General features: G+C 54.7%; 1 protein-coding gene across 1 annotated transcript; it reads right to left on the reverse strand.

Moving 5' to 3' along the window:
- Positions 1-1,517: 1,517 nt before the first annotated feature.
- MAST3 (microtubule associated serine/threonine kinase 3) lies at positions 1,518-22,511 on the reverse strand. Its single transcript, XM_006885887.1, has 26 exons — positions 22,423-22,511; positions 18,996-19,084; positions 18,841-18,913; positions 17,819-17,897; positions 17,249-17,406; positions 17,051-17,126; positions 16,570-16,782; positions 16,374-16,475; positions 15,915-16,047; positions 13,943-14,001; positions 13,153-13,238; positions 12,598-12,806; positions 12,008-12,146; positions 11,210-11,342; positions 10,878-11,043; positions 10,573-10,674; positions 9,745-9,867; positions 8,721-8,830; positions 6,373-6,509; positions 5,727-5,971; positions 4,888-5,094; positions 4,351-4,580; positions 3,833-3,955; positions 2,971-3,107; positions 2,686-2,867; positions 1,518-2,050 (listed from the first exon to the last, which is right to left on the reverse strand). Exons 1-26 carry the CDS (start codon positions 22,509-22,511, stop codon positions 1,518-1,520), a joined length of 3,933 nt encoding a protein of 1,310 aa, XP_006885949.1.
- Between the last annotated feature and the right edge of the window lie 432 nt (positions 22,512-22,943).

Genomic DNA, 22,943 nt, shown 5'->3' on the forward strand with positions numbered 1-22,943 from the left:
AAATCAAGACAGGCGAAGTCCTCTTGTAAATGCGGGCTTTTTATTCATCTCCAGATTGGAAAGGGGGCGAATCATGCACAGCCATGGTCCTGCCTCCAGCACCAGACAGTGCTGGGCTAGAGGCGAGGGTGGGGATGCTGAGTGGGATGCAGTGCCTGAAGAGTGCCCTCACCATCAGCTGCCTCCAAATGGAGAAATGGAGGCCCAGAGATGCCAAGCAACTCTTCCTGGGTCACGGGTCACACAGCATCACCAGGCAGAGCTGGGGCTGGAGTCTGGTGTATCTGCCACCAGATCCTCCACCAGACCATCCTGGATGACCAGTGCACCAGAACAAGGTCCAACTGATTATCCCTCATGCTGTGACTCATTAGTGGATCATGGGACGTGTTCCTGTCCCTAACCAGGCCTCAATCGCCTCAACTGTAAAATGGGCATGATGCCACCACCTCCAGCCTTTTGAAGACTGGCAGAGGAAAGGAGAAGCCACATGAAAAAGCATTTGGCACAAAGTAGTCGCTTAATAAATAATTGTTGGAATTAGTCTTGTAAACACAAGGAAACTGAGGCACAGAGTGGGAAAGCCACTTTTCCCCCAAGCCATATCACACAGATGAGGGGCACACATGGGCCTTGCTGTCCCTCAGTTCAGGTTTCTCACTTGAACTTCATCCCTGGGAAGCTCTGAATCAAGGGGACCCCCTAGATTCGTCTCAGATGAATCACAGTCAAGGTTCACCCTGGTGGGTCTAAAACAGTCAGAAACTTGTAGAGAGTGGACATTCTTCTCCTATCGTGCAGTGTCCTGTGGAGTGGGTCATGCCTGGCCTTGATCTGGTGATTCAGCCGTCAACTTCCTAGTTCCCACATCCCCTCCTGCAGAACAAAATCTGTAGGATCGTAAATCCCCTCCAAGTGGGCAGTGGTCGCCAGGCCAGCGGGACATAGCCCAGAGAGTCCAGTCCATCAGGGTTACTTTGTTTTATACGGAAAGGGCAGCATTTATAAACTTTGCAAATCATACTCGACCAGAGTTGACAGGTAAGTTCAGCTAAGTGCCTTCTAAACAGTGGATGTAGGGGAGACCAGGGGATACACACAAACATTTTTAAAAATACAAGAAAAACCAGAATTCACAAACACACACATGACTTGTCCAAAGTGCTTCCTTCTCATTTTAGGAGGCAGGGTCTGCAAACGGGGTCCCAGGCTCAAGTGTCAGGGCGGGGGCAGCAGCCTGCACGGGGGCAGCTCAGTCTGGCAATCGCTTATAAAAAGTAATAAATTAATCACAGGAATTTGCTGCTATGTACAACGCCTCTCCTGCCCCTATGGCCCTGATTGGCATCAGAATGTGAGGTGTTGCCTCCACCTTCCAGGGAGGACCAGGAGGCCTTCCTGCCTTCAAGGTGCCTCAGGCTGGTAGCCTGGTCTCCATCCGGTGATCACTTTAGTAGAAAAACATTGCACAAAGAAACACGTGGCTTCAAGGCCAGCGGAGGCCAGAATGGGAAAGGTCAGTTCTTGCCTGTGGGACCAGGGGCTTCTAGCACAGCCTCCACGCCTTCCACAGCGATCTGTGGCACTGAAGTGGGCGACCCGGCTGCTTCCTCCGAAGGTTCATCAAAGCTCACCTCCTGCACCGCTTCTTGCTTCTTGAAGGAGTCCCGGCGCTCCGAGAGGTGCAGCCGCCGCATGACCACCAGCTCCGAGTCTGGCCCTCGGCCCCGGCGCCCTGACTCTCCATCTAGCCGCTCGCCCATGCCCAGCTTATCTGCTGACTGGCCCCGGCGCAGGCGTGGGGAGCGGGCAGGCACGGGTGGGTGACCAGGCAGAGGTGAGGGTGAGCGAGGTGGGGGTGCAGGCACAGGTGGGCAGGCCAGTGGGGAGGGTGGGATACTGCTGGTAGACTTGCGGCGACCAGCCTTGTGGCGGGGTGGTCCAAGCTTGGCGGCCAGGCCATGCAAGGAGCTGGGGCGTGCGTGGCCAGCAGTTGCTGGAGAGGCTGGGCTGCTGGAGCTCGGAGATGTGCTGGGTGGGGATGCTGTGTCTGTGGGTGACAAGTATGAATCAGTGCTACCTGCCTCAATGTCCCCAGCCTGGAGCTGAAGCTCTGAGATGGACCACATCTGCCAAAGCTTTCCTTGCTCCTGTCATTTGCACAGGCTGTTTTCTCTGCTTAGATCTGGTGAACTCCTATTCATCCATCAAAACCCTAGCTCCCACACCCACTTCTCTACCTCCATTCTGAGTTTCCCAAGGCCTGGTCCCTTCCTACAGCCTGGTCCTGACCCCGTGGGGCTGAGGGTATCTTTGTCTGACTCTGTTTTCCACAGGGTCTCCTTCCTTTCCTGCCCTAGAATCTTTCCAACACTGAGTTATGACCATGCCCTTGCCAGCTATTGCACTCTGCATGGCTTCCCACCACACCTAATTTTGTCCAGCTCATTTACCCAGTGTTGGAAGTTATGAGAAATCCATCCGTCACACCCGCACCAGTCTCCGGTGCACATGATGCTCCCTCTGCTAAGGCACACCCTTCCTCTTCTCCCCTGGCCCCCTAACATCTCACTCCAGGACACACACAGGTGCTTCCAGATTTCTAGTTTCCTATATTCTATCCTCCACACCCTGCTCCCTCCCTCTCAACCCCTACTGGGGTCTTCTCTCCTAGCACACACCCACCTGTGGGGGCATCGGGATTCTGGTTGCGGCAGGGCATCGTGGGGCTTGGGGAGAGGCTGTGTGTGGGGGAGCCGGGGAGACTCTCGCTGGAGGACAGGGAGTGGTGGAGGCCAGAGGAGAAGCTGCGGCTGGTGTGCAGCACCGAAGACTGCTTCGAGATCTTCTTGAAGAGAGACTTCCGCCTGGGGATGGGCACGAAAAGCCAGAGCAGGAGAAAGGGGCTCAGCTGTGTCCCTTCTGCCCTCACCCAGCAGCTGACTATGCCGCAGCCCCTATTCCACTCACCGGTCCTGTGTCTCACGCCGGCGGCTGCGCTTGCTTCGGCGGGCCATGCGGCCCTTGGCCACGTTCTTGCGGGCAGGCCCCACCTTGATGGACGTGTTCTCCAGAGCTGTGGTCCGCAGTGAGATCTTGCTGCCACTCTGCCGAGGGATGGCCAGGGGTCAGCTGTGTGCCTCCTGCCCAAGGACCCCCTATCGTCCTTCTAGTCCAGTCACCAGCCAGGACTGGCCATCCACCAATGATTCAAAACACTACCCAGCAAGCATCACCCACACTCACCACCCACACCCATGACCCAACATCCAGCACCCACAGTCTGTCCCACCAACTCTCATCTCCCAGGATGCCCCCAGCTCCCATCCAAGACTCAGTACTACGCATGGTGAGGTACCCAGGGGGCAGGGAGGGCTTCAGTCTAGCTTGGAGGGGGCTAAATGAAAGGGTGGGAAGGGGCCCGGTGTAGGCCTGTGAGTAGTGTGGGTGAAGGAGGTGGTCTATGGGGAGTTAGGAGCTGGAGTTTGGGAGGGTTGTCTGGGTGAGCAGGGTAGGGATCCTGGGATCTTCTCTAAGGTGGGCAAGAGGGTCGGGGATGGTTCTAGAAGCTCCGCTGATGGGCAGTGTTGGGGGTTCCTAGAGGAAGGTAGCTGAGGGCCTGAAGGTGGAAGGGATATTAGGTCTTGGGACCCCCCAACAGCAGGCAGTAGAAGGAGTTCTGGAAGCTCCAGGATGGGCAGAGATGTTTCAAGTGTGAGAGAAACCCAAGGGCAGGTGGCGGTGTGGAGCACAGGACGGGCTGGCGAGGGAGGCTCATGGGTCTGGACAGAGAGGCTCGGAGTCCCAGTGACCACGGGGGGCGGACGGGCACCTTCAGCAGCAGCTCCACCACGTCCATGTGCACCAGACCCAACACTGACTCCCCGTTGATGTGGGTGACCAGGTCTCCAGCTCGCAGACCTGCTTCCTGGGCAGGGCTGCCCTCCTCTACACTCTGGAGAGTGGGGGTAAAATGCAGTCAGAGTGGGCTTGAGAACGATGCTCAAAACCCCAAGGCAGAGTAAACAGCTGCAGACCCAGCAAGCTTCATCCTGGAGCTGCCTCGGTTTCCCTGACTCTAAGGGGCTTTTTAAGGACTGAAGACTGAACAAAGGGGAGGGGTCAGAGCTCCAATCTTGGGGTAGGAAGGACAGAAAGACATGTGTCAATATGCAGTGGGGAGATTACCACACCCACTGGGGGTCCCCCTCCCCATAGCTAATAAGGCCCTGACCCCCCCAGGTAATGAGCATTATTCACTCAATTTCTGAGAACACTCCAGGGCTCAGCCTTGGCTCAGTTCCACTGTCCTTGTCCAGCCCCACTCCCAGGCTCTGTGACGGAACTCACCCAGACCACGTGGTGCACAGTGTAAACGTCACTATCGCCCATGTAGACGCGGATGGCCCGCAGGCTAAAGCCGTACTTCTTGCCTGAGCTGTGGATGACGATGGGGGGCCGAAGACTGCCACACACAGGGGACGGGTCACGGCTCGGCGAGGAGTCACGGGAGGACGGGTTCGAGGACAGTGAGCGAGGAGACAGGGGGCTCATGAGGGGGCCACCACTGCTGCCATCATCTGCAGGGGTGGGATGGGGATCACTCCTTTAGAGGGGCCCCACTGGAGTACTCCCACCTCGACTTTGGTGCTCTAATGCTCCAAGCACAGTGCCACCTCAAGGCCTTTGCCCATACTTGTCTCTCCCGGGTAAGCTCTTCCCCAGTGTTTCCCCTCCTCCCCACCTTCCCGGGCTCTGACTCAATGCCTTCCTCAGGAATGCCCCTGAGCCCCCTGGCTTAAGCACCCACCCCGTCAGGGAAAACGAGAGAAACATGGCCTTTGTCTGAAGGTGGATGCAGAATTGTCTCCTGGGCTCTCACGTTACCTGCTGTGATGATGAGCGACAGAGCAGACACTGAGGCAGATTTGGGTACACGGCCCCCACTAGGGGAGGCCCTGGGCTTCTCGGGACCAGGGTCTCTAGGGCCCCCCAGACGGCGTCCCCTCCCGGCGTCCAGGGCTCGAGGCATGGAGTGTCGGGCGCCGATGCTGTTGCTGCGCAGGCGGGCGTGGCTGAGGGCGGCTGTGTCCGCTGGGGGCGAGTGGTGTGGTCAGGGGTCAGCCTGGACTTCCAGCAATCTCTCCTTTGGGCTCTCCATCCTCCCCGCAGCCCTACCTCTTAGCTTTTTCTCTTACAGTTCCCTCTTCCTGCACATCCTTCCTGGATTCTTTTCTCTAGAAAGTTCTACTTTTCAAATCTCTTCCTCCTGGAAGCCTTCCCCCACGGAGCTGAACAATGTACTACCCCACCTTAACATTCCTGAGTTCCCAGCACTGCTCCTCTCTTCAATCCTGACTGGATCCTATGAAATGGGCTATAGTCTTTGTTAGCTAAGTATATGGATTCTCAGGTGAACTACTCATGCCAAAAATCCCATCTGAAAAAAGCCCTGCCTCCAAAAAGCCTTCCCTCTATTTCAGAAAAAGCTGGGGGGTTGCCTTTCTTTGAGTTCCCCAGATCTACTATCCCTCAAGTCCTGTCCCGGCCTTACAAAGCTTGGGGATGCCTGAGTTTGGGGGTTTCCTTGGGAGAAAAGGCTCAGTTCTGTTACATAAGTAAATAGTCTCTCTAGTGCACTCCTATTCATCCCTGAAAGCGCATCTCAAATAATCCCTTCTCTGGAAAACCTTCCTGACAGTCCCCTGCCTGGACCCCCTACATACCTGAAAGGCCAGAAGCCTTGGACATCACTGAGGTGGTTACTGGAGGCGGGTCAGGCTCCCCAAGAATGAAAATGGGCTTCTCAGCACAAACAGGGGCTGAGCCCACCGCTTCATCTTCTGACGAAAAGGCAAACTTGGGCATCGTGTCTAGGCTGATGGTATTCAGGAGAGATGGGCTGGGGCCCCGTTCAGGCTGCGATGAGGTGGGGTGGCAAGAGGACCCAGAAGCTGGCCAGGACCTCAGGCTGCAGAGGACAAGGGCCCAGTCACTAGACACCAGCACCCCTTCTTTCCCGGGGACCACACCCTGACCCCTCAGCCTGCCAGCTGGTTGAGTTCTGTTAGTACTGTCCTCCTCATGGACTTGAAGAACTCTATTCACCTGTAAAGCCCTGTGCCAATGCCCATTCTCTAGCTGACTCTGCTGGGCTAGGGTTTTGAGGGATGAATAGAAGTTCATTAGCAAATGCTCTTTCCAGGCAGAGAAAATTGCACAAAAACCTACCCACTCAGATGGCTGGTGGATGACCTGATAGGCTGACCTTTTTTACACTAAGAAGCTCCCTCCAGTGCCAGATTTGGGGGCTCCCCCTCCCAGCAGACGTGGAAGCTCCATCTATCTGTCCACACTCCCGGGCCTACGTACCGGACGTCGATGCTCCTACGGCGGCCAGTTTCCACCTCACCACTGCGCTCCCAGCCCTCCTCCCGGTCCTCGCTGAAGCTCCTTTCTGCAAAGGTCGGGGTGGGCTGGACCGCTAGGAACTCAGAGCTGCTGTAAACCTGGGCAAAGAACCAAAATAACAGTAAAAACAACGGTGGCGGCAGGTGGCCACACCCAGGCATGAGAGGCAGTGGAATTGAGTGCTTCCTACACTCCAGATGCTTCCATGAGTCACTTCCTTCAATCCTTGCTCCCCACATGCCCAACGAGAGCATCTCTAACTCATGTACAGATGAGGAAACTGAGGGTCAGAGTGGCTTAGCAACTAGGAGGAGCACAGCCAGCATCCGACTGCTGACCCGGGCGCTCCTGCCTGGAACAGGATAGATTTATGATCACACTGCACATTAAACGCAGTCACATTATAAATGAAAAAGAGACACACACAGTTCGAGCTTTCTGAGGTCATAAAATAACAGGAGGCCTAGCAATTGTGTTCACAATTGCCAGAAGGTAGAAATGACCAAGTGCTCATTAGGAGATGAAGAAAATGTAGTCTGTTCATACAAACCAGGAATATTCTTCAGTCATAAAAAGAAACGAGATTTTGATATACACAGTGAGGACGGCCCATGAAAACGGGCCCAGTAAACTACATCAGACTAAAGGGTCACATACCGTGTCATTTCAGTGATAGGAAACATCCGGAAGAGACAAATCATAGACACAGGAAGTAGACAGGGATTGTCTAAAGGATGGGGGAGGCCCTAGGGGTGGGAGTGGGGGCAAACTGTTAACCCACTTGGCTGTTCACCAGAAGGCTGTTGTGTACCATCTAGTCAGACCCAATCCTCCAGAGGGTTTTCAGAGGCAGTAATCGCACGGGAGGAGACTGCTCATCCTCCTGTGAAGCAACTGGTGGATTTGAACAATGTGCCTTCAGGACTGCAGCGCAGCTTCTTGCCATGAAGCCACCAGAGCTGTGTGAATATCCTCAGTAGTGCACTGGACAAAAGGCCTGGTTATCGATCTACTGCTGAAAAAAACCAGCCACCCCTCGGCTGACAGAGCCCAGCTCCATGATGACACACACGGGGTCAGCGTGACTCAGGGCTGACTCAGCAGCCACTGGTCTTTTTTTTTACTGTGGTAAAAACAAACATAATAAAATTCTAATTCAACAATTGCTCCTGGTACAAATCCACGACAGTGATTACACTGTTCAGGTTGTACAATCCTCCTCTCTTTCTTTTTCTGAGTTATTCTGTTCCTTTTAACAGAACCTCAACGACCCCTGAGTAAAAATTCTGTTTTCCTCCGATGCCCAGTAACCAAGAAAAAATCTTTGTTTTCTATGTATTTGCTTATTCCTAATAAGTGAGACCTTGGGAGAAAGATGGGCAACCTCCTCTTGTACGATTTACAGCCTCTAAAAACCGCTGGAGGGTCAGCTATGAGTTAGTTCTGGCTCGATGGTACAAAACTACATAAAATAAGTGAGAGCACCCCATGGACTGCCAAATGAACAGATGTGTCTCTGAGAAGGTGCAGCCAGAGGGCTCCTTGGAGGCAAAGATGACAAAGCTTCGTCTTACACACTTGGGCAGGCTGCTAGGGGAAGCTCTTCCGCAGAGAGGAACATTATACTTGGAAAGGTCAGCAAAAAAAAGGAAGACCCTCAACCAGACAGACTGACACAGTGACCGCAGCAATGGGCTCGAGTGTGTCAGAGGTGGTGAGGGTGGCACAGGGTAGGACAGAGCTCAGATCTGTCGTTTATGGGGTTGTTACAAGTTGTACTCAACTTGATGGCACCTAACAAGATCAACACATAGTCTTTGTCCTTTTGCAAGTGTCTTCAGTGTATTTTAAAATCTTATCCACATTGTGGTATATATCAGGATTTTGCTTGTCTTTATGGTTGAATAAAAATTTGTTGTTTTATGGATTAGGGTGTCATAGTTCATAGAGTGCTGCGCTGCTGACACAAAGGTGGTTCTAATCCACCAGTGGTCACTAGGGAGAAAGAAGGGCCAGCTCCTCCTGTGTGATTTACAGCCCTGGAGACCAGATGGAAAGTCAGCTTTGAGCCGGTTATGACTCGGTGGCAGGGAGTGGGGCGGGGGGGAACAGAGTGATTCCTGATGAGTACAGGGCTGCCCTCTGGCTGAAGGGCAATGTTCTAGATACAGGTGGTGGCCAAACATTATGAATAAATGACACCAGCTGGTCACTTTAAAATGGCAGATCTTATGTTGCTGGTATTTTACCACAGTTAGAAAAATTAGAATGAAAAACAATGCCCACTCCATCCAGGGGCCCAGGGTCACCTTGCTGAACCGGTGGGAGCAGGAGGAGAACTGGGGGATCTCAGTGGACGACTCCTCGTCGTTGGTCTCGTCATCCTCAGAGCCCAGGTGTCGGTATCGCTCCGAGCGTGCTGCAGGAGGGAGAGAACACAGGCCGTGAGCTGGGACAGGGCCGGGCAAGGCTGAGGGACCTCACGCCACTGGGCTCAAATCCCAGCTGTGTCGAGAAGCTGGGGGGCCTCAGGCAGGACTTCTTGTCTCTGAACCTCAATTTCTTCACTTAAAATGGGCCACTCAGAACTATGTGAAAGCGTTTGTCTCAAATATAAAAAGACACACTGTCCATTTCATAGAAGAGGAAACAAGAGGATCAGAGAAGACCCCAGATCACAGAGGGCGTTCTGGAGGGAGAGCTGGAAAGGGAAGGTATTTATACTCAGTGTTTGGCCAGAGTTTTGAGTGGGGAAAGGGGAACTCATTTGAGTCTCTCCACTGTAGCCCTAAGGTCTATCCTTCCATGTGACAGAGGGGACCCAGAAAGACATGAGCTACTCCACGTTTTGTGCTTGGAGGAGGCTAACTTACTGAAGGACTCCAGGCAAGGGTCTCCCATACTGGTGCCTTAATTTCCCCTTCCGCAAGCCAACTGTGGAAGGGGGCCTTCAGCCGTTTTGACTCAAAGGCACAGGAAATCCCAGCAGTATGGAGTGTGCAGGAAGCAGGAGTGGCATCCACTTCCTAAACCATATGCCTCTGGAAACTCTATGAACTTTGAGAAACTATGATATTTATAGAAAGCGTTCAGGTCTTTCATTCATAGGGTCGCTATGAGTCGTGCTCGACTTGACGGCAATCAGCAACAACATGGGGTGTGCATGTACCTCCAGCTTCTGGGAATGCATGGGAAACAGACCTACCAATTCACCCAGCCCGGCTTGACTGTGTGAGGTACCAAGATTAGGTGGGGTCCCTAGAAGATACCCCTCCTTCTGGCCCTTAGGGATTATAGAATGACAGTCTCCCCCTCCTGAGGGCCCCCACTCACTGTCAAAGTAGCTGGTGTCGTCCTCAGCTTCCAGCTGTGGCACAAACTCAGCCTTGTGCCGCAGGAGTCCTGCCCAGTCCAAGGCATGGAAGAAGGGGTGCTGCTTCACCTCATGCGTACCACCTGCAGACACACTTGGCCTGAGTCCCAGGGCACCCTGGAGTGCTACCCCTTCCTTTGCCACTTCCCTGGCCCTGCTCAACTCCCCGCAGATGGCCAGTGAATTGGGCACGTGACAGAAGATGAGTCTTAGCCAATAGAGGACTAGAAAGACCAACGTAAAAACCAGCTGCTGATTGTGAACCTGGGGAGGAATCTTGTGACACAGGCAGGGGGACCAGGCCAGCTGGGTTCTCGGTACTCTGTCACTCATCACACACAGAAACCCAGAGGCCTCAAGAGAGCTTCTTCCTGGGGTCTTTTCCACCTATTTTGACTCCTGGAAATGGGAGCTGCCTGCATTTAAGCTTTGTATCCTGTTGCCAACCGCAGGTCCAACTATCCTCTCTGGTCAACCCACAGTTCCAAATGTGACCCACACTGGGGTCTAAGGGGCAGCTGCACAAACTTCAAAGAGCCTCTTAAATCCCCTGGGCCTTTAAGGACCCTGAAACACCACAGGACACTATATTAACTCATGTATTTATTTACTCACCATCCCACTGCATGTACCAGTTTCAATTACCATGCTTGAGTCCTTGTGAACTCCTATTCATACTTCAAAACCCCAGATCTAAGCCCTCTCCTCTATGCAGCCTCCCAAGTAAAGCTACTGTCTGATCCAGCTCCCGTCCCTCCATTCCCTGGGCCCTGCCTATACACACATACCAGTGCCTAGGCGGTCCATGGGGCTCTGCCGGAGCAGCCTGGTGATGAGGTCCTGGGCATCTGCTGGAAGGGCCTCATCCCCTTCCGGCCATATGATCTCATCTGCAATGAGGGGAGGGGGCAAGGTAGCAGATGACTCTCCTGTCAGCCCTCACTGCTCCTGCAATGTGCCTAGCTGAGCCAGGACACACAGAAAGTGCTCGATCTATAGTGGGGTGGTTCCTCTCTCGGGACAGTTCCTGGACCCCTCCCCAGAACCTCTAGCAGGGCTGAGATGCACACCTGGGGCCATGGAGGGGACTTACCACTGACAACCTGTCCGAAGAGCTCTTCAGGGGTATCCCCAAAGAAAGGCACGCAGCCCACCAGGAACTCGTAGAGGATAACGCCCATGGCCCACCAGTCCACCGGCTTCCCATAGCCCTGGCGGAAGATCACTTCAGGCGCAATGTATTCAGGCGTCCCACACACCTAGCCAACAGAATGGGGAAACTGAGGCCAGGGCAGACGGGGTGCTGCAGGAGGAGGGACGCGATTGTCTCTGCCGTTGGATCTTCCTGCACCTGGGAGTGAGCTCCAGGCAGAGCCAGGCAGCTCCACACCCAGGGCGGCCTGCCTGCCCACCCACCCAGCGTACCTGCTTGTCCAAGAACTCCCGGGCGTCCTTCTCAATGTGGCCCTCGTAGAGGTTGGTGGCCATGCTCATGAGCCCGATCTTGGACAGGCCAAAGTCGGTCAGCTTTATGTGGCCCAGAGAAGTGATAAGGAGGCTGTGGGGGAAGAGAGGGCTGTAATCAGGCTGGGGAAACTGAGGCACGCCCTGCTTCCATGTGCAGGTGCACAGGGACATGGAAATGACCTGCTATGTACAGCCACGTTATTCAAACAACAGAAGCATCCATAGCACTTCAAAAAGACCCTTCCCCAGGCCTGGCAGCACTGCTACATGTTCACGCTTGCCTGTTACATACAGCAGGTGTACGTTAATTCCTTCCTTTTATGCTGATTATATCAGCTCTGCTGACGTGGTTGAGTCCAGTCATGGCCAGTTCTGGCCTGACCATGCACCTGTTCTCACAATTACCACATGGATCCTAGGCCCACCCCTGACCTCACTCCCAACTTCCCTGGGCCCTTTCACCTGACACCTTCTTAGGATCTACCCTGAAGCTCTGCTCTAGCTGCCTTAAACTCTCCCCATTCCAAGACTTCACCCCAAACCTTCTTCCACGCCCTGTGCACCCTCTAAGGTCTCAACGCTACATCCCAGCCCCAACACCCCAGGCTCCACACTCCAACCCACGTCCCGCTCAGGCACTGTCCCAGCCCGAGGGGGCTCCCCTCCTCACACAGGTCCTGGTTCCAGCCCAAGGCTCCATCTTCCATCCAGCCCACCCCAGCTGCTCAACGTCCCATCCCCTTCCGAGGGGCTCACTTGTCAGGCTTGAGGTCACGGTGCACAATGCCGTAATTGTGCAGATACTCCAGCGCCAGCACTGTCTCCGCGAAGTACATGCGGGCCATGTCCACAGGCAGCGGGCCCATGTTTTTCAGCAGCGTGGCGCAGTCGCCGCCTAAGGAGGGGGGCACAGGATGCTCTCGTTGGGGGAGCCCTTCCCAGGCCTGCACACTGCCAGCTGGGTGCAAAGTGTCCTAATCTGTAGGGAGGTCATGGCCGCTGCATCATCACGGCCTCTGTGACTCTCCTGACCCAATCCTACTGCGAATGTTCCTGAAATCTAAACACTTAGCTCTGGCCAGCGATACTTCTTTCAGTAAGAGTTTCTCAAATCCTCACTTCCTTCTACTTTCCCCTGCCTGTACCACTCCCCCTTTCCTCTTGTGGTCCACCTCCTCCACAGAGGCTCCCAGTCCTGATGGAGGGCTCCCAGGGGGTCCCACATGGCAGGTCTGGGTCCTGCAGGAGTCAAAACAGACCCCAGTTCAGTCTGAAGGATAGTCTCCCGGGTAGGGGGTGAGCACCCCATCTCTAGGGTCATGCCAGCAGGATGCTGGCGCCCGCACCTTCCACATACTCCATGACCATGCAGAGGTGGCGCCGGGTCTCGAAGGAGCAGAACATGCTGACCACGAAGGGGTTCTCGGCGAAGGTGAGGATGTCGCGCTCCACGAAAACCTGCTGGATCTGGTTACGCAGCATCAAGTTCTGCTTGTTGATCTTCTTAATGGCAAAGCGCTGCCTCGTGTCCCGGTGCCGAACCAGGTAGACGGCGCTGTCGGGGGAGAGGGCTTGCTGAACCCGGGCCCTGACTAAGTTCCTCGGACCAGGCCTTTGCTGCTGCCTCTGCTGGGACACCCACTCTCCTTACCTAGTCCTTCTGAGCAGACACCTCCCAGATTTAAGTCATCACCCCCTAACCTGTCTGGGCTAGTCAGGATGCTGATCATGGACAGAGAGTGCCCCCCTCCACTCCCTGCTGTGTTGAATCTCTGCATCCCCTCCAGGCCTCAGTTCCCTGCACACTCACTGAGGGTGGGAACTGACATGGGACCAGCTTGAGCCTCAGTCATTCCCATGAGTACCTGAGAAATGGGTCTGTTAAAGACATGAACACTTACCCATAGGCCCCGTTGCTGATAAGCTTAATGGTCTCAAAGTCATTCTCACATGGCTTCCTCCGAGACGAGCCAACCAGTGGCCGGTTCTGTGAGGGGCAGGAGGAGGCTCAGTGTTCTGTCCTAATGCTGATGTCACTGGGGTTCCCCCAGGTTCCAGATCCAAACCACAGATCCTGGAGCCTGGTATTACCTTCTCCCCTTTAGAAAAGGCTCAAATTTTTCTGAGATTCTCAGCTTTTGTCCAAACTGTGCCCTTCCTCCCAACAAACTCCTACACATGCTTCAAACTCATCTTCCCTGTGCCCACTCTGGCCAATCCAAATCGCTAACCTGGGAGCCCAACACTACCCCCCAAACCTTTGCCAACCTTCTGACCTTTGGCTCAAGCTGTGTTCTTCCTCCTAGCAAATCTCTACACGTCCCTACAAATTCGCCTTCCCAGTGCCCCTTCCAGCCATCAAAATTGCCACTGCACTCAGCATTCTCTCCTGCAATCAGCTCACACTCTGCTTTTGGGTTTCTGACTTTTTTTGCCCAAACTGTGCCCTTCCTCCCAGCAAACGCCTACCTATCTTCAAAATTAACCTTCTCTGTGCGCCCTCCAGTCCTGTCCTGCCCACTCCCTGCAGGGCAATCCTATTACCCCAATTTCCTCCCCAAAGTCATAATCATTGACTTGTTATTCAATTAGTATATAAAACTTGGGCAAACTTGGGGGCCCTCTGATAGTCATCTGAGTTACCCTGGAAAGAACATAATGGCGGATGGACCCCAAAGCTCTGATACTCACCTCGGGGGACTCTGGTGTGGGGGCCTGGACACCATCGAGGTGACTCAGAGGCACCATTTCTGTAAGACAAGGGAAGGATCAGTTAGTTACTGGCCCTCTTGGGTCATCACCCCTGAGGATCTGTCCTGCGCCGAGGACCCTAAGCTTCCCTCCCCAAGTTCCCATAATTCTGCTCAGCTCTTGGTCATGCCCTGGGAGGCTAGATGGAGAAACAACCGAGGAAACTTCTAGAAAGGAGGCACTCATGACCAAAGCCTGACTTTGAGCCTCAGGCCCTTTGGGTTTTGACCCCTAACGTTCTGCTGAATCTAAGTCAGAGCTCGGGTGGGGGAGGTCCTGCTATTTTCTGTCCCCTAAGGGGCAGAAAGTACTCAAGAGCAACGGTGTCTCTCTGGAGACTAAGTTGAGTCTGATAAAGGCCATGGTCACTTGTTATGCATCAGAGAGCTGGACAATGACTAGGGAGGATAGAAGGAGAATTGATGCCTTTGAGCTGTGGTGCTGGAGTATTGAATGTACCATGGACTGCCAAGAAAACAAACAGATTCATCCTGGAGAGGATTAAACCGGGCCACTCCTTGGAAGCAAGGATTCTGGGGCTTTGTCTGACATACTTTGGCTATGCTGTAAGGAGGGACAGGTCCTTGGAGAGGGATGTCATGCTTGGGAGGGTGGAGGGACAGCACAGGAGGGGAAGACCCTCTATGAGGTGGATTGATTCAGTGACTGGGGTAATCGGGATGGGTGTGTCAGAGGCAGTGTGACTGGCACAGGATAGAGCAGGGTTTAGGGCTGTTGTACATAGGGTCGCTATGAGTCGCAAACGACTCGACGGCACATAACAACAAGGGGCATGAGCTGTGCTGGCAGCAATGATGATGATGAAGGTGGTAGTGTTTCACGATCTCGGAGCGAGGGTGGGAAGGGGAGTCAGAGTCCGGCAGATGATGGAGTCATGCATTCGAATCTAGCCCTTCTCTACGCTCAGTCCCTCACTGTTTCCTGCCCCACCTACGCCTAGACCTACCTACACTTCCCACTCATGTTATGTCCATTTGACAGGTGGGACAACTGAGGCTTGGCAAAGCAGTGTCACCACCGAGCTGGTCCACATACAGTCTCACCTTGGGAGCAGAGGGCTCTGAGGCTTTGCTCGGTTTGCGTGCATAGAGCCTCAGTTTCCTTAATTTTAAATGTGGACAACAACTCCACTTTTGGGTTTTGGTTTATGTTTTTTGTTTTTTTCCAAAGTAAAAGGTAAAGGAAGGTTTATTAGAAAGTTGTGTCCCAGAGAGAGAGAGGGGCCTTCCTCCTTGAAAAGAAATACAGCGGCTGACAGGACCATTCTTGACTTCACAGCAGTGATGTTACAATCATAGTGTGTCTGGCCCTCCAGCACCCCTCTTTCTCTGTTCTGGCCCCACCACATGGCCTTTATACCTGCCATTCCTCTGCCTGATTTCATCCACACCCCTAGATCTGCACCAGGCCACCTCCTCCTCCTGCTCCAGCAGCGCCTTCCCCAGACACCTCCTGACCACCCCCAGACTGGGCCAGGCCCACGTTTGATGCTCTCCAAGTACCGCACCTCAGCACCCTGGCCTAGTCACTTACGGGGGAGTCTTTGGCCAGGCTGTCTGGCCCATGGCTTCTCCCCCTCCAGCTCTGAGCCCCTTAATCACTGAGATGAGGTTTGTGAACTTGAAGGAGCACTGCTCATGGAAGGTCCCCAGCATCCAGCCCCTCTTAACTTGTTTAAGGACAATGAGTTCTTCAAGGCCCAGGCAAGTTGGGGGTTTGATTTGAGGTTCCTGGACCTCAAGATGCTGGATTCTGTCCATTTTGCCCTCAACAGGCCCCAGAGGTGGCGGAAGGATAAAGGATAGAACGTAAGGGCAGGTTTGGGTTAGGATCCCAGTTCCCTCCCTGCCTACCTGGAAAATAGCTAAAACTTATTCCCACCCCAGCGCACCTTCAAGAGGGTCCTTGGTCAGGCCCAGCTGCTCGATGATGTATTGTGGGAGGTCTGTCTTGATGCCATGGCCTTCACGTGCTTGGCCCTCAGCTGCCTCCAGTAAGTGATAAAACTCCTCTGGGTCAAACTCCTAGGGGAATAGGCAGGTCATTCAGGCAGGCCACCAGTACCAGCCTACCACAGGGCCTTTGCACACACTGTGGCATCTCGGTCTCAGTGCCCTCTGTGTACACGCTAGGTCCTCTGACCAGCTCTCAACTCCTCACACACGCCGTTCCTGGTACGTGCATACTCTTCTCTCTGTCTAAGGCTCAGTTTCCTGTTCTACCTCTAGGAAGCCACTCCCAGCCAGCAGCAACCTGTTTCCCTCTTTAAGGTCTCCATGATGAAAGTCATCTCGTGGGTCCTGGGGAGTGTTGGGGAGACCCCTACGCAACCACATGCCAAGGGACCCACCAGGCACTCGAGGAGCCTCGCCGGCCGAGAGATGATGATCAGTAACTTCCGCACCAGTTGGACCACAAAGCCCACCTCCTCGCTGTCCGAGCGCTCGTGGGCCTGGGGGCAGGTAGATGGTGGTGTCACACACAAACCCACCCCCTCCCACCGGCTCACCCCACCTGCCCAGGACCCCTCAACTCCTCTGACTCACATCCAGAAGCAAGCGCTCCAGCTTCTCCTGCATCTCCAGGAAGTAGCGGGAGGTGACAAGCGCCTCACCCGACTTGGCCAGGCAGTCACGAGCCAGCTCGACAATCTGGTGGTGGATGAAGCCCAGCACACCGTCAGCCAGTGCCAGCCGGGCGTCGTCGGGCGCGAAGGCCGCCAGGAACTCCTGCAGGCGGCCCTCCATCTGCGCTGTAGCCTGGATGGGTGGAGCAGGGGTGTAACTATCAAAGGACAAGACCAGGGCACAACACAGGCAGGCAGATGAGGGCAAGTGGGGCACAGTCAGGAAGACAGAATGAGGGACAGATGGGGGCAAAGGACTCAGAAGAAGTAAAGAAGGTAGAGACAGAAGTGGACATAGGACAAAGAGACATAGAGATGTAGCACATAGGGAGATAGCAAGTGATGTGGGTGTGCTGACATGTGGGTGTGCTGACGCTGGTCCAGCCGCCTCAGCTGCCTACCTTGGGGAACCTCTCCCGGTACACGTGGTTCATCATGACTACCTCATTGTCGAAGGTCCCCGACGTGCGGCCCGGGCTGAAGAGGAAAGAATTGGCTTGTGACTGAGGGCCTGATGTCCAGCCTGAGTGGGGAGCAGAAGCAGAGGGGGTGCCGAAGCTGGTACAGAGCAGGGCCGGGGCTGGGGTCAGCAGGCCCACCTGAGGCTGCGGGAGCGAGGGCGCAGGCGGGGCGAGCGGCCGCCCTCCTCATCCACCACGCTCTCGGAACTTCGGAAGTGCTTGGACAGGAAGCGCAGCTCGTCTGGCGTTGGCTGGAAGGGCAGCTGGTGGAGGCGCTCCCGGGAGGATGAGCTCGACTGAGGGGCAGGGCCATGGTGCACTGTCAGCATCACAGCGGGCTGCCCCCTCCACCCTGCAAAGTCCAGGCTGCCAGCCCCTCACACAGCCACATACTGACTTCCTTCAGCTTCACTCTCCTAAGAGACCCTCAAACCCCAGTTCCAACGTCTCCCTCCTCCAGGAAGCCTTCCAAGCCTGTCCCTCCCCCTCAGACAATAATAAACTTCATCTTTCCTGACTCCTATACATTCCTCAGAACCCTAGTGCCAATGGCTCTTCCTCCAGGAAGCCTTCCATGCCTGCTCCCTCTGGCCCAACCTTGGCTCCACAGGCTAGAGATGCCTAAGTCCCTGGCTAGGGCTTCTTCAGGGCTGAGGTTGGGTTCCACCTCATTGCCTGTCCACCCTGCCAAAGAAGGATTCCAAGTACCGAGACAGTGGAGCTGGGTGTGTTGGTTCCATAGCCAGATGACGGGAGGGACGCGAGGGACCATCTTCTGCCGTCTGCCCTGAAGGGAGGACACGAACAGTCAGAGGCATGCACCACCCCCAGCACAGAGGAGTGGTGGTCACTGAGCCAGGGGGATTCTGGGCTTGTCTGAAAAAGCTGCGAAGAGGGTTAGAAGCAAGACTCCTCCTCCAGGAAGCCCTCCTTGACCCCAGCTGCTGCTGTGTCTCCTAGGAAAATTGTGATTCTGGGTTTTAGCAGCCCCATTATGTTGGCTGCCTCCCCTAGACCGAAAAGACTCCCTAGGACTGGACTGGGTTGGGGCTCAGATGTCCAGATGTCCATCCTGGGAGTCCATGTGCGACTAGCTTTAGAGGGCCAGAGTTTAGAGTTCAGAGCTTCCACTGCCAGCTACGTGCTCAGCTGCTGTCACAGGACACGGCACAGAACTGTTGCCGTGTGCTGCTGAGTCAGAACCAACTCATAGCTGACCCTCCAGCAGGTTTCCAGAGACAGCTAATTGCACAGGAGGAGACCGCTCATCCTTCTCAGAGCAGCTGGTGGATTTGAACAATTGCCTTTTGGGATAAACGCGCAGCTTTTTACCACTAGGCCATCAGAGCTCCCTATGGCATACAGTAGGCACGCAATAAATGTTACTGAACACATAAGTACGATTTAAGTGCTGTTACACGAAAGGGAGAAACGGAGGTTATTGTGACATAAAAGGATGAGTTTTGTTGAGTAAATAGTACTTGAAGCGACTGGATGCCCGCTCCTCTACCTCCCCAGAAGCTGTGGCCATTACCTGTCCGTGCGTGAGAGGTGGCTGCAGGTGGTTGAGTGCGTGCCAGGGCAGGAGCCGGAGGGAGAGATGAGTGGGCAGAGCCCAGGGGCGGGGAAAAGGGAAATGAGAAGTCGGTCCAAACACCTAGCACATATCCCTGAGGGTCCCCTCACCAGGTGGGCCCCCTCACTATCCCCCAAAGCTGGCCACTACTCACCTCCGGGCGAAGGGAAAGTTGATGGCGGATGTAGCAGAGAAGTTTCGGGGACTGTCCAGGGGGCTGCTGCCTGCTGCGGACAAGGCAGAAAACAGAGTCAAGGGGGTCAGGGGCAGGATGCCACGCCCACCCACCTGGTGCCCCCTAGAACTCACCTGTTGGGACTGACAAGGGTGACAGGGGCCGAGAGAGGGTCGGTGAGGGAGTTCCTACAACCAGGCTTTTTCGGTTTCCGCTGCGGCAGCTGTGTGTAGAAGGGGCAGGTCAGGGGCTGGACTAGGTTGGGGCTCAGGTGTCCAGATGTCCATCCTGGGAGCCCATGTGCGACTAGCTTTAGAAGCCAGGCCCTACTCTGTCCCCTCCGCCCTTAGCCCCACCTTCAAGGCCCAGAACTGGACAAACATGACCTATTGCTAATTCTACTGCTTTTGTTAGCTATTGTGGAGTCAGCCCCAACTTGCAGTGACCTCATACACAACAAAGAAGATGCTGTCCAGTCCAGGGCCACCCCCGTGATCAGACCATTACAGTACAGAGGGTTTTCATTGGCTAGTTTTTGGATGCTGATGGCCAGCCCTTTCTTCCTAGTCCTTAGACTCCAAGCCCCAGGGAGATCCTCACGACACAGGGGTGGCTGTGCACGAAGCGCACTGACTGGGATTTGAACATAGGTCTCCTGCACGGGAGAAAAGAAATCCACCACTGAACCATTACTATGTGATCAGTGAAGGGGGGTGTGGAAGTGCTGCACAAAGCTAAGAACTCCTGGCGTCATTACCAACTACCAGGAGCCCCAGAAAACTGCTCCCTGGCAGGTGGAGAAGACGCCAGAGCTATAAGCGAGTTGAGGGTATCCCCAATCCTTCCCTTTGCTCTAAGCCACGTATCCATTTCCCAACTTGTTGCTGTGCACTGATTCTGGCATGCTGTGACCTGTGTATGTATGTGTGTTACACAGGAGAACAGCGTTATAGGATTTTCTTGATGGTAATCTTTAGGAAAACAGATTGCCAGACCTCTCCTCTGTGGTGCCTGTGGGTGAGCTTGAACTATTAACCTTTAATATTTAAATATAAACCACATATACCATCTATCCAGGAACCTCCTTATCTCCCAAACCAAGCCTCCCTCCTTCCAGCTCCCAAGCATCAAGCCAATTCCTCCACCGGGCTTCAGAAGCTGTAAATCTGCATGGGCGGGAAGCTGCCTGATCTTTTTCTCTGTGGAGTGGCTGGTGAACTCAAACCATCAACCATCTGATTAGCAGCCCAATGCATAATATGCTAGGCCACCAGGACTCCTTAGGCTTGCCCCCAGGCTCCTTGAAAATGCCAATTTGACCGACCTATTGCTTTAAACCTAATACCCTTCGGTGAATTCTTTTTTCTTCCTGCTCTGGCTAGCTTTTGCCACCACATTTCCCATCCTGCATGAAGTTCTCCCCCAGATTTCCCTCCTCAGGCCTCTCCCCCTGCCCTCTTTCCAAAGGGAAGTTGGGAGCCACACTGTCCCCGCCTTCCCCCCCAACCCCAAGTGCAGTTACCCAGCAACGACTCTGCTTGCTCGACAAGCACAGCCCACACAGCCTGAGCCGCCAACGCAGCTCTGCGAGGTGAAAGCGCCATGCAGGGAGGGAGGCATGGGCCAGGAGGCTCCAGCGAACAGCCAGGGGCATCCCAGGAAGAGGATGAAGTGCTGGCCAAGGGGAAGTGGCCAGCAGGCAACCTGAGGGGGACACTCAGAAAGGCAAAGGTGGAAAGAGCATCTCTGCATGAGCCTCGGTTTTTCCGTTCATAGACCTTGCAGGAAGGAGTTCCTGGCGGTACAAATCATTAGAAGTCAGTTACTAGCCAAAAGGTTGGTAGTTCGAATCCACCCAGAGATGCATGAGAGGGGAAAAAAGATCTGGAAATCTGTTTCAAAATGGTCAGCCTAGAATTACAGAGCAATTCTTCTTTGCCACATGGTATTGCTGTGAGTTAGAATAAATCTGACCATTTAACAACAGATCTGGAGGAGTGGAGGTGAGATCCAATACACACAAACCCTAGACTGCGCTCCGCCCTAGGCCTGAAAAACCAAATCAAACCTGTCATCATCAAGTAGACCTCAAACGACAACAAAGTTACACACAGCGTCCAATTGCGCCTCATTGGGTTTTCTTGGCTGTAATCTTTACACAGCAGATTGCCTGGCCTTTCTTCCGTGACACTATTGGTTGGGTTCAAAATGTCAACTTTTCTGGGTAGTAGTGGCTCTGGGCAAATTATAGTGGGTATGTATCTTCCTGTCTTTCTCTAGATAGTGCTTGTAGGGCTCCTAAAGGGAAGATAAAGAATGCAGCTGCTTCCTGGAGAATTAAGCCACAACAACCTCCACAGGCAGGGACAAGAGAGCTCTTCTCATTCTCAGCTGGGGAAACTGAGGCCCTTTGATGTCAACAGCCACATGACTGTCCTCCCTCCTGCCTGAGGTGCAGAAGAAGCAAAAGTGAAACCTGAAGGTTCCTGCAAAACTTCCTGCCCTCACTTCGCATGCCAACCCCTCATGGGTCCCTTACGTCTTCATCAGGCCCCTCGCCCAAGACCTCCTAAATCCCACCGCTGTACGCCACAACCCTGCTGCTTCCCAGAGCATTTGGGAAAAATACTGGTTGTCCTCTCTCTGCCTCTCAGGCGGAGCCTTCTTGAAAACACAGCCAAAGTTGAGGTCTCAAAGGGGAACTGGGCCTCATCCGTTCGAAGCATCTAAAGAGCACCTCCTGTTTGCTCAGCCCTCCCTGAGCTGAGCCACCAGCTCCGCTAGACAGGAACCACTGGATTGGCACCCGGGACACAAGAGAGAACATGGCAGAAGGAGAGTCTGAAGTCAGGTTCCTGTACCCCACTCCTGACCTGTTGGAACATTCTCTGTGGCTCCCCAGTACTACCATCAAGAATTCAAGGCCCTTTATGAAACTTCACTCTTCAGGCCTTTTCCAGTGTTCCCATCCTAAGAGCCTAGGGCCTCCGGGCCTCTGCTTCCAGTCTTTAAAGCCTTGGATGCACCCCTCTCCACTCAGAATCAAGAAAGCTAAGCACGGAGAGGTTAGGGCTTTGCCTGAGGCCACACAGCCTGGGGCTAGGCGGAAACTTGAAATCAGCTTTCCCTGAGTGCCTCTCAGCTTTTCAGATGGGGAAACTGAGGCTTAAAGAAGAGCAGGGGGCCCAAATGCAGACTACAGGCTCCTGATAACCACTCCCACGCCAACTTTGTTCAAAAAGTATTTGCTTCTAAACCAACATTTCTGCTGACTATGCCCCCCCATCCAGAGAGAACTGCCTCAGTTTTTCCAAGCACCGCGTTCCTGTTTCTTTTCAGCGCCGAAGCACTGAGTTCAAATCCTGATTTAGTCCCAAGTGGCTGCTACCATTCTCGTCCCACCCTTGCACCCAGAGACACTCCATACTCCAGAGCCCCAGCCTGGGAAATGGGGGACACAAAAGAAGGACGCTCCCCTTCCCCTGCTGCCACGCATGCGGGCCAGCCAGGTCCCCTCCTGCTGCCCCTGGGGCACTTTCATGCCTTTGCTGCCCCTCATACCTCTTGGAGCGCTGCAGGAGCGCACCCTTAGCGAGGCGGCTCCGGTGACCAGGCGCCGGCACCGCCGTCCAGTAGCTGGGGTCGGACATGCCGCTTCCCTTTGTGCCGCCGCCACCGCCGACGTCGCCCGGGAACCGGGAGGCCCAGGAGGCGCGAGGTCCCAGTTCCAAACCCCCGTCCGAGACCAAGCCCGGGAGTACGGGCCCGTGGTGGGGAGGGGGCGGCGCTCGCCCTGGGAGGGGGCTCAGCTCGGCGGGAGAATGAGGAGGAAGCCGCCAGGAGCCGGTCAAGCGAGCGCGGGGGCGGGGCCTGCAGGGGGCGGGGCCTGCAGAACCCACGTGGCGGCCGGGGGGCGGGAGGTTGCTATGGCCACGGGCAGAGGGGCGGGACGTTGCAAGGCTGCAGGCGGTGAGGGCGGAGCGTTGCCAGGGCCGCAGGAGGTGGGGGCGGGACGTTGCCAGGGCTGTGGACGGCGGGGGCGGGGCGTTAGCAGCGCCTCAACTTTGGGCGGAGTATCTAGG

Source organism: Elephantulus edwardii, unplaced genomic scaffold (genome assembly GCF_000299155.1).
Source record: "Elephantulus edwardii isolate Elephantulus edwardi_28Jun2011 unplaced genomic scaffold, EleEdw1.0 scaffold00045, whole genome shotgun sequence".
In the NCBI taxonomy this organism is placed as follows: domain Eukaryota; kingdom Metazoa; phylum Chordata; class Mammalia; order Macroscelidea; family Macroscelididae; genus Elephantulus; species Elephantulus edwardii.

What these genes read in the sequence shown, in the direction of transcription:
- MAST3 (XM_006885887.1), bottom strand. Translation starts at nt 22,511, where the DNA reads ATGTCCGACCCCAGCTACTGGACGGCGGTGCCGGCGCCTGGTCACCGG. An exon ending in TGGAGCGCTTGCTTCTGGAT is followed by an intron (nt 16,476 to 16,569) that starts GTGAGTCAGAGG and finishes ACCTGCCCCCAG; the next exon opens with GCCCACGAGCGCTCGGACAG. An exon ending in GACCAAGGACCCTCTTGAAG is followed by an intron (nt 14,002 to 15,914) that starts GTGCGCTGGGGT and finishes CTTGTCTTACAG; the next exon opens with AAATGGTGCCTCTGAGTCAC.